General features: G+C 43.3%; 1 protein-coding gene across 12 annotated transcripts in view; it reads left to right on the forward strand.

Moving 5' to 3' along the window:
* APC (APC regulator of Wnt signaling pathway) overlaps nucleotides 1-9,962 on the forward strand; it is an 858,190-nt gene extending 848,228 nt beyond the window's left edge. For all 12 annotated transcript variants that reach the window (XM_085632601.1, XM_085632600.1, XM_085632606.1 and 9 more), the window contains one exon: nucleotides 2,569-9,962. In XM_085632601.1, the coding sequence (XP_085488727.1) occupies nucleotides 2,569-9,103 (6,535 nt within the window). In that variant the 3' untranslated portion in view covers nucleotides 9,104-9,962. The remainder of the gene's footprint in view (nucleotides 1-2,568) is intronic.
* Nucleotides 9,963-12,873: the final 2,911 nt, after the last annotated feature.

Consider the following 12,873-nt stretch of genomic DNA (forward strand, 5'->3'; position numbering starts at 1 on the left):
AACGTTTTGCACAGAAAATCAGCCAATGCAATCCCATTGGAGGAAATGAAGTTATTGGTTGACAAGTAAGTACTTGCTTTTGGGAGTTGGGTTTCTGGGGTTAGAACCAGGGTTCCCCCAGGGTCAAGGATTCACTCCAAGAGCACACTCAGCGGCACTACGACGGCCGGGTGCAGAGTACTGAAGCCCAGTGTTATCCAATGGGGGCTAGGGGGCCTCAGGTTGGTGACTGCCCATGAGCAGGCCACAAGGTTGTAGGAGCAAAGTTCCTGGTGTGAAGCTCAGGGCAAAGGTGGTACAAGTTTGCACACGAAGTGCACACACAGCGGCACAGGGCAGCCGGGTGCAAGGTGCTGTGTTGGCGTCTGGTGCCCCGTTGTTTTCAATGGGGATTCTCCAGTTTCAACAAATGCTGCAGGCTCGGGCACGACGATCTTCTGGAGGTGACCACTGTTTGGAAAGTTAAGGTGGGATGTCAAAGGATGACGGGACACCATAGGTTGGGCCACCCAATGATGTTAGGCGTCTGGTGCAGGGCTGTCTTTTGGCGTCGGGTTTCTCTTACCAGCTCGGGTTGCGGTCAGGGGGATTCGCCAGAAAGGGGCTGCAGGTGTATGCTGGAGACTTGAGGTAGGTCAGGAATCACCAGATCCCAGGTCAGGATTGCTGGGGAGACCTCCTCGTGGTCTTGGGCCACTTGAACATGGGATCACGGATTTGGCCTGAGCCAGAGTCTCTTGGTGAGCAAATCCGGTGCTCACTGGAGGTAAAGTCTGGTTTGGGTAGGCAGGGCAGGTCCTCCGGGTTCTGCTGGGCTGCTGGCTGCAGGACACACCGGGATTTCACTGGAACTGGTCGAGATCAGGATAGGCCAGCAGGGCTGGGACCATTTCAGTTGGTGTCCTCCTCTTCTTCCTTCAGCACAGCTCTTCGGTCCGTCTTGTTTCTTCTTGTCTGAGGAGGCAAGGTTCATGGTTGCCCCTGAATACTAACTTTAGGGGCGTGTCAGATAGGTAAAGGTTGGGACCAATGGTTCACTTCCTTGGGGTGGATACACCCCTTATTAAGCCACCCGCTGGGGGGGGGGGGGGGGGGGGCATAAGCCTCACTCTGGTTGGCTGGGTCCCCCCATCTTCAAGATGACGGGGACTGAGAGCTGTGCTTCACCTTGCCTCCCCCACCTGAGGGGTGGGATTGGCAAAGGTGGGCACACCTCTCCTCCTATCTAGTTTTTCCTGCTGATTCTCTCACCCAAAGTGACGGTCAGAACCGGTAGGGGCCAGTTGCTGAAAGCAGGTAAGGGCTGGGTCAGCTTACAAAGGAGGCATGCCATTGAAGCTTCCCCTTTGTGGACCCTGCCCATCCTGGGGAGGAGACATGGCAACTTAACCCAGGATGTGCTTTGTTTCAGGACCCTGAGAAGGGTAGGCTCTCGACCCAATGGTCCAGAAACATGTCTGTTAGTTGCAGCTGGCGAGCAGCCACTCAGCCATGACACTAAAGTCAGGTCGTTTTTCAGGGGGCATCTCTAAGATGCCCTCTGAGTGCATTTTTTATTAAATCCCACGCTGGCATCAGTGTCGGTGTAATGTGCTGAGAAGTTTGATATCAAACTTCCCAGATTTCAGTAAAGCCATTATGGTGCTGTGCAGTTCGTAATGGCAAACTCCCAGACCATTTACTCTTTATGGCTTTACTGCACTTACAATGTCTAAGAATGGACTTGCACTGTAAGGGTACAGGGTTCATCCACCTGTCCCCTCACCAGTGGTATAGTGCACCCAGCTAGAGGGGTGGCTTGTAGGCATGGCACATAAGGATGTGTGCCATGTTGACTCCTCACTTTGCTCTGCACCAAAATACTCAGCCTGCAATGTCAGTGTGTTTGTGTATAACAGTAAAGGGCCTCCAATTGGGTTTGCAACAGTACCGTTTTAGGGAAAGAACATAGGCCCTCGGTACCTGTTTGACACACTAAGTCAAAGAGTATCAACATTAGACAAAAAGTGGGGGGCAACCATGCAAAAAGGGGCACTTTCCTACAATGGACGTACATATTACTATATTGTCAGGAAGGGGAGGCCTTAGTTCAAAAATTGCATTCACTGTATTTTAAAAACCAAATATCAGTCCAACTTGATTTTTTACGCTCATTCGTACATATATTTGTAACTGAGTTAAACATTTGTTTTCACCGAAATGTGGATTATGCCAGAGGTAATGCTCCGCTAACCGCTACCACATGGTAGTGTATATTTATATATGAAAATACAGTAAAGTTTGTTTTAAAAAGAAAATAGGGCTTGTCATTTTGCTTATGAATTTCATGGCATTATTCATGCATGTGAATATGAGGAAGCTAGATACACAACATTTACTTTGTTCGCGCTATTCTACTTTGCTGTTAAACTTTATTATCTGTAAGCTAATTTCCAAGGCTTCCCACACATATTGAATGGTAAATGGATAGTTGTGTAGTTGGTACAGAATAAGCTCCTCGTTGGTTTAAAAAAATGTTTTTCATGACTTTCTTCTTTAATAGTAATAGTCACATTTCTTTTCTTACAGGCAAATTCTACGAGAGAACAACTGCTTGCAAACACTATTACAGCACTTAAAATCTCATAGTTTAACCATAGTGAGTAATGCATGTGGAACCCTTTGGAACCTTTCAGCCAGAAATGCAAAAGATCAAGAAGGCCTTTGGGACATGGGAGCCATCAGCATGCTCAAAAACCTTATTCATTCAAAGCACAAAATGATTGCTATGGGCAGTGCTGCAGCTCTGAGAAACTTGATGGCAAATAGACCTACGAAATATAAGGATGCTAACATTATGTCTCCTGGATCAAGTGTACCTTCTCTTCATGTCAGGAAGCAAAAAGCACTTGAAGCAGAGCTGGATGCTCAACATTTGTCCGAGACGTTTGACAACATTGATAATCTAAGCCCTAAAGCAACTCATCGGACTAAGCCAAGACAAAAGCAAAGTTTGTACAGCGACTATGTTTTAGATTCAAGTCGACATGATGAGGGAGTTTGTCGACCAGAGAATTTCAACACCAGTAACATAACTGTGCTTTCACCATATTTAAATTCTACAGTGTTGCCTTCCTCATCTTCATCTACTAGAGGAAATCAGGAAAATTCTAGGACAGAAAAGGACAAAAGTGTGGATCGTGAAAGAGGACATTCTATATACCACGTATCAGCTGAAAGTTCAACTAATTCTTCTAAAAGAATTGGCTTGCAAATGCCTGCTACAGCTGCTCAGATGTCCAAAGTCATAGAAGAGATATCAAGTTTTCACATTAATCAAGAGGACAAAAGCTCTGGTTCTACTGCTGAAAAACACCCTGTCGCTGAAGAGAGGACTGCACTAAGAAGAAGTACTGCAGCTCATCCCCATTCTAATTCCTACAGTTACACAAAATCAGAAAATCTCAGTAGGACGTGCCCTGCACCATGTGCAAAAGTGGAGTACCAGAGAGCATCAAATGATAGCCTGAATAGTGTTAGTAGTACTGATGGCTATGGTAAACGAGGTCAGATGAAGCCTTCCGTTGAGTCCTACTCCGAGGATGATGAAAGCAAGTTTTGTAGTTATGACCAATACCCAGCTGATCTAGCTCACAAGATACACAGTGCAAATCACATGGAGGACAATGACACAGATGTTGACACACCGATAAATTATAGCCTCAAATATTCCGATGAACAGCTGAATTCTGGAAGGCAAAGTCCATCACAAAATGAAAGATGGGCAAGGCCGAAACACATAATTGAGGATGAAATTAAACAAAGTGAGCAAAGACATCAGAGAAGTCAAAACAATTTTACAGTATACAATGAAAGCTGTGAGGATAAACACCAGAAACTGCAGCCCCAATTTGGACAGGCAGAATGTGTTCCATCCTATAGAGCTAGAGCAACCCCCAATTCTGAACAGAGTAGAGTTGCACCTACTCATGGAATTAATCAGAAAGCAAACCAGACTATTTGCCAAGTAGATGACTATGATGATGATAAACCAACCAATTACAGTGAACGATACTCTGAGGAGGAGCAGCCTGAAGAAGAGGAGGAAGACAGGCAAGCAAATTACAGTATTACATTTAATGAGCAGGAGCACCATTTAGACCAGCCCATTGATTACAGTCTTAAATATTCTGATGAAGAGCCTCCAGCCTCTCAAAAGGTTAAGCATAAGCATCACATCTCATCAAGTAGTGGAGCATCTACCATCCCATCAGGTAGCGGTAATAGAACAAATCGGCTTCATCCGAACGCTGCACAAAGTAGAGGTGGTCAGACTCAGAAACGAGCTTCATCCAAGACTCCATCTATTAACCAAGAAACAATTCAAACATATTGTGTAGAAGATACACCCATATGTTTTTCGCGTTGCAGTTCCCTGTCTTCATTGTCCTCAGCTGAAGATGAAATAGAGGGGCGTGAACAAACTACACATGCAGCTGAAAACAGCAACACTCTTCAGATTGGGGAAATGAAAAAAAGTAGTGGTAATCAGTCTACAGAATCTACCCCGAGTGAACCTCGATCAACGTTGCAGCACATTCGAACAAAACCAAATAGGCACCAAGCTTCTAGTTTATCCCCTTCTGATTCTTCCCGACACAAAGCAGTTGAGTTTTCATCTGGTGCCAAGTCACCATCTAAAAGTGGTGCTCAAACTCCAAAGAGCCCACCAGAACACTATGTTCAGGAAACCCCCCTAATGTTTAGTAGATGCACTTCTGTGAGTTCCTTGGATAGTTTTGAGAGCCACTCAATAGCTAGTTCTGTACAAAGTGAGCCTTGCAGTGGAATGGTAAGTGGTATTATTAGCCCTAGTGACCTTCCAGACAGTCCTGGACAGACAATGCCACCAAGCAGATGTAAAACTCCACCTCCTACTCGACCAACTCATGTAAAAAGAGATGCAGGTAAAAATAAAGTTACCACTAACAGTGAAAAACGAGAATCTGCACCTAAACAAACTGCCGTGAATGCTGCAGTTCTAAGAGTTCAAGTTATTCCAGACGCTGACACACTGTTGCATTTTGCTACAGAGAGCACACCTGATGGGTTTTCTTGTGCATCAAGCCTAAGTGCTCTCAGTCTTGATGAACCATATATACAAAAAGATGTAGAACTAAGGATTATGCCTCCTGTGCATGAACATGACAATGGAAATGAAGTTGAATCAGAATATGACAAGGATACTAATGATCATCCTGTAAAAAAGGCTGCAAAGGCTGCTGAAACAGATAAAGACATACTAGATGATACAGATGATGATATTGACATTTTAGAACAATGTATTATTTCGGCTATGCCTACAAAATCTTCTAGAAAAAACAAAAAGTCTCCTCAAGCGGTTTCTTCTAAAATACCTCCCCCTGTGGCTAGGAAACCAAGTCAGCTGCCAGTTTATAAATTACTTCCCTCACAAAACCGATTGCAACCTCAAAAGCATGTCAGCTTCACACATGCTGACGATATGCCAAGAGTATATTGTGTGGAAGGCACGCCAGTAAACTTTTCAACTGCAACCTCTCTTAGTGATCTCACTATAGAATCCCCACCAAACGAATTGACAAATGCTGAAAATATTGCACAGCCCATACCCACAAAATTTGAAAAGAGGGATACCATTCCTACTGAGGGCAGAAGTACTGATGACACAGAAGTAGGAAAAATCTTGAATGTGGCTCCCTGCATACTGGATGAGGATAAAACTGAAGAAGGGGATATTCTTGCGGAGTGCATTAATTCTGCTATGCCCAAAGGGCGAAGCCACAAACCTTTCAGGGTGAAAAAAATAATGGATCAGATTCAACAAGCATCTGCTTCAACAGGTGGCAAAGGCCAACAAGAAGGTGAGAAAAATAAGCCGACATCACCAGTGAAACCCATGCCACAAAGTAATGAATCCAAAGGGTGCCCAAGAAAAATGACAGAACATAAAGTAAGTGAAAATAATGAAAGACCTTATTGTGGCCAAAGTAAAGAGTCAAAGAAAATTAATCTCAAAAATAGTTCAAGAGAATCAAAGGAAAAGCCTCCAAACAATGAAGAGCGTGTAAAGGGAAGCTTTGCATTTGATTCTCCTCATCATTATACACCAATTGAGGGAACGCCTTACTGTTTTTCACGAAATGACTCTCTGAGCTCCCTAGACTTTGATGATGAAGATGATGTTGATCTTTCTAAGGAAAAGGCAGAGTTGAGAAAAGGGAAGGAAACCAACACTAAATCAAACAAAAACAACCAAAAGTCTTCCCCCAGCCAACAGTCAAGTGGCAGGCTTCAATCTTGTTCGAAGGAGGCTTCAAATAGAGGACAGCCAAAGCATTCACTCCAGAAGCAGAAATCTTTTCCGCAGTCCGCTAAAGAGATCCCTGACAAAGGAGCAGCAACAGATGAAAAAATGCACAGTTTTGCTATTGAGAATACCCCTGTGTGTTTTTCCCGCAATTCATCTCTCAGTTCACTAAGTGACAATGACCAAGAAAATAACGATAAAGATCCTCCTCCACAGACAAAACCTCCAGATTCACAGGTTGCTACTAGACCACAGGTGTCTGGTTATGCGCCAAAGTCATTCCACGTTGAAGATACACCTGTCTGTTTTTCAAGAAACAGTTCACTTAGCTCACTCAGCATTGATTCTGAAGATGATCTCTTGCAGGAATGCATCAGTTCTGCCATGCCTAAGAAGAAAAAATCAGGAAAAGCTAAGTTAAGCAGCGAAAAGGGCAGTACCCGGAGTATGGGTGGCATATCAGCAGAGGAGCCGAACTTGACGCTAGACTTGAGAGATACAAATAGCCCAGATTCAGCAAATGCCTTTTCACCTGATTCAGAGAACTTTGATTGGAAAGCTATACAAGAAGGGGCAAATTCTATTGTTAGTTGCTTGCATCAAGCTGCAGCTGCTGCTTCACTGTCTAGACAGGCCTCATCAGACTCTGATTCAGTGCTATCATTGAAATCTGGAATTTCTTTTGGGTCTCCATTTCATCTCACGCCAGACCAGGAAGACCAGTTATTCACCCACAATAAAGGACCACGGATTGTGAAGCCAGGGGAGAAAGGAATGCTGGAAAATAAAAAATCAGAAACAGAAGGTGCCAAGGCCATTAAAGGAGGAAAGAAAGTGTATAAAAGTGCAATCACAGGAAAGTCTCGCTCCGTTTCAGATGTTTCAAGTCAGATTAAGCATACACAGCAAACAAACATGCCCTCAATTTCACGTGGTAGGACAATGATTCATATTCCAGGTGTTAGAAACAGTTCACCAAGTACAAGTCCTGTTTCAAAGAAGCCTCCTCCAAAAACAATATCTAAAAGCCCCAATGAAAGTCAGGGCTCAGCCAGCTCCCCAAGAGGTGTTAAAACTGCAAAAGCAGAACCAGGTCTCATTACAAAACAGCCACCTCCACCAGGAGGTTCAGGTAAAGGGGTTTTTAGATCTGGATCAAGAGAGTCTACCCCATCCAAGCCATCACAGCAACCATTAAGTAGACCAATTCAGTCTCCTGGGCGCAATTCAATTTCCCCTGGAAGAAATGGAATTAGTCCTCCAAACAAACTTTCACAGTTGCCTAGAACAGCATCCCCTAGTACACAGTCAACCAAGTCCACTGGTGTAGGTAGAATGTCTTACGCTTCCCCTGGCAGACAACTGAGTCAACAGAATCTGACAAAGCATAGTGGTTTATCAAAGAATGCTAGCGGTATTCCTAGAAGTGAATCTGCATCAAAAGGTCTAAACCAAAGTCTCAACAGCACTGGACCGAGTAAAAAAGTAGAACTCTCTAAAATGTCATCAGCAAAATCCAGTGGAAGTGAGTCTGATCGATCAGAGAGACCTGTTTTAGTACGCCAATCTACTTTTATTAAAGAAGCACCAAGCCCCACTCTGAGGCGGAAATTAGAAGAATCTGCTTCATTTGACTCTCTATCTTCATCATCTAGGCCAAGCTCTCCCACCCGCTCTCAAACGCAAACACCAGTTTTAAGTCCTTCACTTCCCGATATGTCTCTTCCAGCAAATGCACCTGTTCCCCCCGGGGGATGGCGTAAATTACCGCCCAATTTAAATCTCCCTTTAGAGTGCAGTGATGATAGACCAGTAAAGCGCCATGATATCGCTCGCTCTCATTCCGAGAGCCCATCTAGACTTCCAGTTAATAAAGCAGGAACCTGGAAACGTGAGCACAGTAAACATTCTACGTCCCTTCCCCGTGTAAGCACTTGGAGAAGAACAGGAAGTTCTTCCTCTATTCTGTCTGCTTCTTCAGAATCAAGTGAAAGAGCCAAAAGTGAGGATGAAAGATCTGCTTTGCCAGGGCCATCACAAAGTACAGAGATCCAAACTCCTTCAAAAGGAACCTGGAGGAAGATTAAAGACACTGAAATTCCTCAGACAATAAAAGACTCTTTGCCTGAAGAGTCACCTGGAGTAATTAGTGGTGCTGAATTAAAGGCTTCGGTGTACCAGATGGCACCTGCCGTTTCTAAAACAGAGGATGTGTGGGTGAGAATTGAGGATTGCCCCATTAATAATCCAAGGTCCGGAAGATCACCTACAGGTAATGCCCCTCCAGTTATTGACAATGTTACAGAAGTAGGCAATCTAGATGATGAGGATTCAAAAGTCATTCAGGCGAAACTAAATCCAGCTAATGGAAGTGTACCTGTTCGCCCACTGGGCTTAGAGAGTCGCTTAAATTCATTGAATAGATTAGATATTCCGGATCTAAAAGCGCCGGAAACAAAATCTATCGTTAGCAACACCCCTCTTGTACTAGAAAGCAATGACAATATGGTTTCCGAGCGTACGCCCTTCAGCTCCAGCAATTCCAGCAAACACAGTTCACCAAGTGGAGCCGTAGCGGCACGAGTTTCTCCTTTCAACTATAATCCAAGCCCTAGAAAAAGCAGTGTGGACAATGGTTCAACTCGACCTTCGCAGATTCCTACACCAGTAACAGGTAGTACAAAGAAAAAGGATTCCAAAACGGAAACCACAGACACTAGTGGCTCCCAGAGCCCAAAACGCCATTCTGGATCCTATTTGGTGACTTCTGTTTGACCGAACTGAATCACTGCTCAAAAAGAAAACACTTGTGTATTATTGTCAACTGCTGTGTACAAATTTTGTTTAAAAACAGACTTTCAAAAACTTTTATTTTGTAAATGTTTGATTCTTGAGGGTTCTAGTTCGGGAAGCCATATTTGAAAATAGACATCGTCTTTACTGGTTATTTATGGGATGGATGCTTGGTGGCTAGTGTGAAAGTTGATTAAGAGAGTATATTTGTACAGTATGTTTTACTTGTATTTAAATAGCATCCAAAACCATGATCCTTTGAATTTTGCTTGTCCCTAACTAAATAATGAACTCTAAAAAGAAGATACAATTATATTAATGTATCAACCATTTTAGACAAATGGACTAAACTGCATCAGGGAGAAATTGGTATTATTTATGCAAAAATGTGGATGTATTACTTGTGAATACATCTAACCCTATAATTAATCATGTGGCTGTGAAATTCACAGCGATTATGATTCCTGCTGATCATGCTTTCCTGACCTGCTTTTCTGCATGACGGATGGTCATTTTCTGAAATAACGATTATTTTTTTCTGTGGTTACACGATGTGCATAGATAGGTGAGCTGTAATAACTTTGTGATCTGCAAAGCAAGGAAATGTGTGTTAATGTAAAACCTTAAAGAAGATTTTACCTGGGTTAGATTTTATCAGGAAATTCATTAGGTAGAATTTTTGCTATGCTGTAATTTGTTGTATATTCTATTTGAAGTGGGATGGCTGCTCTTTTTGAATGGGACATGGCTGTCTCATCACAAATTAAAATCAACATTTCAGAATAAATTATTATTGTATGTATACTTAACCTGTGTTTTTTTTATAAAACATTGAATCCTTCTTGTTTAGCTGTTTGGTGATTTTCTTTTTTTTTTTTTACTGATGCTCTCGCCACCCTACTTTGGGATGCATGGTTGTGTTAATTCAAACATGAGGCAATATGGAATGCATATTGAGTGTTTTACTTTTTCATGAATGGGTTGTGGGTGAAAGTACTTATGAGCCAGGAAAACATTGTTTTTTTTGTAAGCCAGATGTGTTGCAAGAAGTAGATAGGTGAATCACACAGAGTAAATGGTGAAGTCGTTACTGTACACTGTTAAACTCCTTTTTCTTATCTTTTCTGTTTCAACTTCAGGATGTCAATGTTTCACTTTAGCATCATGGCTAAGCTGAAGATATATCATTATGTTAAAATGCAAAAGTATTTTCGATTTCATATGATTTTATTAGGTATATTCAATAGAAAAACACAAAGGAACGGCATACGGTGTAGAGAGGCATAAGAGTGATATGCTACATCAGTTGAATAGAAACATAACAGCTTCAGCATTATGATGAGCAAGAAGTATTATCACAAACGGTATACAAAAAGCGTGGATTACAATGTACTGGTTGATACAAGGCACTGTACACTAATGAGTAATCTTCTGATTTACAAAATAAAGAGAAAGAAGAAAAAGAAAATGAATAAATAAAAGGATAAGAGAAGAGAAGATGAAAGAAGTAGAACAAGAAAAAAAGCCTGCCCATGCTTATGTTGGGCATTGGGTCAATGTTCGTGTATTGGAAAAAAGTCATATGGAGGTAGAATTTTTCAGGTCCAGTATGCCTGAAGTTCCAGATTGTGTTTTACACATCCTTAACTATTGTTTATGGCTGGGGTGATATGAAGGGGAAGTATCCTATGAACAGTATCTGTAGAATAATCATTGTGGTTTGTGTGTGGAGAAGTATACATCTAGTCTGTCCCACATGTGTCTGGTTGAGGGTTTCTAGGGAGAGTTTTGAAGGGCGATGTTGTCTGCACCCCTGAGGTGTATAATCCAAATTATCCAACATTTGAATGATGCGTGTTCTGCCAATTATGCAAAAGTATTTTCATGGATCCAAAATGATTGTACATTCCCTTACGACTGTGCCCCTTGTACTCCTGATTAGAGTGACCACTTCCCTCCAGGTGATTACAGATGTTCTTTCCAAATGTTACTATCTTGTGTGATAATCTGATGTATTCTGAGTGTTGTAGTGTTGTTTTGTTTCCATTTAAATAATCAGACTAACTCAACTGAAAATCAATGATTTGTTGATGACAAGTGCATGACTGGAGACACTGTCCTTTTAAAACTCTGTAGTGAGTTGATCTCTCAACTCATGATGGTTCTTACTATATGATTGTAAGTTACTTTTCAGAAGACTCCCACTTGTCCATTTAAATCATAATCGAGCCCCTCTTTGTAGATGAAAATCCGTGCATGGCTAATAAAAGCTATGTTATCTTGCTCAACTGACCCTCCCGCAATCTGATCCCATTCACGTCCTGTCTCCTGTGTGTTTGAGTGTGCACGTGCATATGTTGAGACACATTTGTGTAAACTATATTAACTGGCTGTTGCAGGAAGACTGTGCACCATGAGGACATGTTGATGGTTGTGGTAAAGGGAGATTCTCCTAAATCCCTTAATTTTCTTTTTATTCTGTGGACCTGCAAGAATCCATGCTGCTGTTATTGGGTACTTTGCTCTCCCCAACGCTGTGTTGAACTGGGTGTCACCTAGCAACAGACCATTGTAGTCTGAATTTCCTGTTTATTCTGTCCCTAGTATCTATAAACCCTACCAGCCAGCCACATGCCTTAACTGTAATGGCCTGGAAAAACTCTTTAAGAGAAGTAACTCTACTCTGCTAGGATGAAAGGAGAGTTCGAAATTCAAAACATACTTTTTTGTTGTTGTTCCCCTATCAACCCTCAATGCACCGGGGGATATCGTCGTATGACGTTGCGATGAGGTCTACTCCGGTTGTGAGGTCAGTGGAGTCATAAAAGTCCCCTCCGGCACGCAGACGTCCATTTCTTCTTTTACGCGCTGTAATGCGGATCCGGAGAGGTGGGTCCTCAGGGCGTTTTTTGTGGCCTACTTTGACCGTTTTTGGCGGTTGGGAACAATGTGCCTTTTTCCCATGTCTTCATGCTTTAAACCTTGTGGGTCTTGTGCGCGACAGATTCTGGCTACAGACCCGCATCACGTTTGTATGTGGTGTTTGGGAGAACACCACAACTCTGAGGATTGCGGCTCTTGCCAGAAGCTGAAGCCGAAGGTGCTCGAGGAATTCTGTATGAAACTCTTTGTGTGTGTTGCAGTCCTTGGAGACTTCACAGCTTCTGTCCTCCTCTTCCCATTCGGCGGTCCATTCACAGGGCCTTTTCAGGAGCCAGAGCCATTCACAGGGAAGTCGCTCTCCTTCAACGTCCTAAGGTATGCGCAGGTGCTTTAAAGTCACGACACCCCACTGACTTTGCCGCGTGGAGACTTTGTCTCCCATGACACCTCTTGCTCGCCGGTTGAGGCCGCCGTACATGCCTCAGCCCATCCTCCCTGTCTTTCTGAGAGCCAGGGCATCGATGGCCCTGATGAGGGAATACACATCTCATCTTTAATCCCCCATCTTCCTCTAGAGTGCTGCAGGGCCCCAAGGAGGACCACGCTGATGGGTTTGTCCTTGGCGGTAGTTGGGCCTACGGAGTCATTAGGTGGGTGTCGGCCGGCCCCGCTTCGACAATAGTGCACAGCCCTTCGAGGTCTCCATCTTCAACATCTGTCCTTGATCAGCTTACTCCGGCAACAGTGGCGGTGCCGCTCGAGACCATTCCATCTCCTATCGACGTCAAAGCGTCGCCTTTTTGGCGTCAGATGACATCGGGTGATGGTCATCAATGGGGAATATTGTCTTCCCGCTTGTCTCTTGTGTT

Source organism: Triturus cristatus, chromosome 2_1 (assembly GCF_964204655.1).
Source record: "Triturus cristatus chromosome 2_1, aTriCri1.1, whole genome shotgun sequence".
In the NCBI taxonomy this organism is placed as follows: domain Eukaryota; kingdom Metazoa; phylum Chordata; class Amphibia; order Caudata; family Salamandridae; genus Triturus; species Triturus cristatus.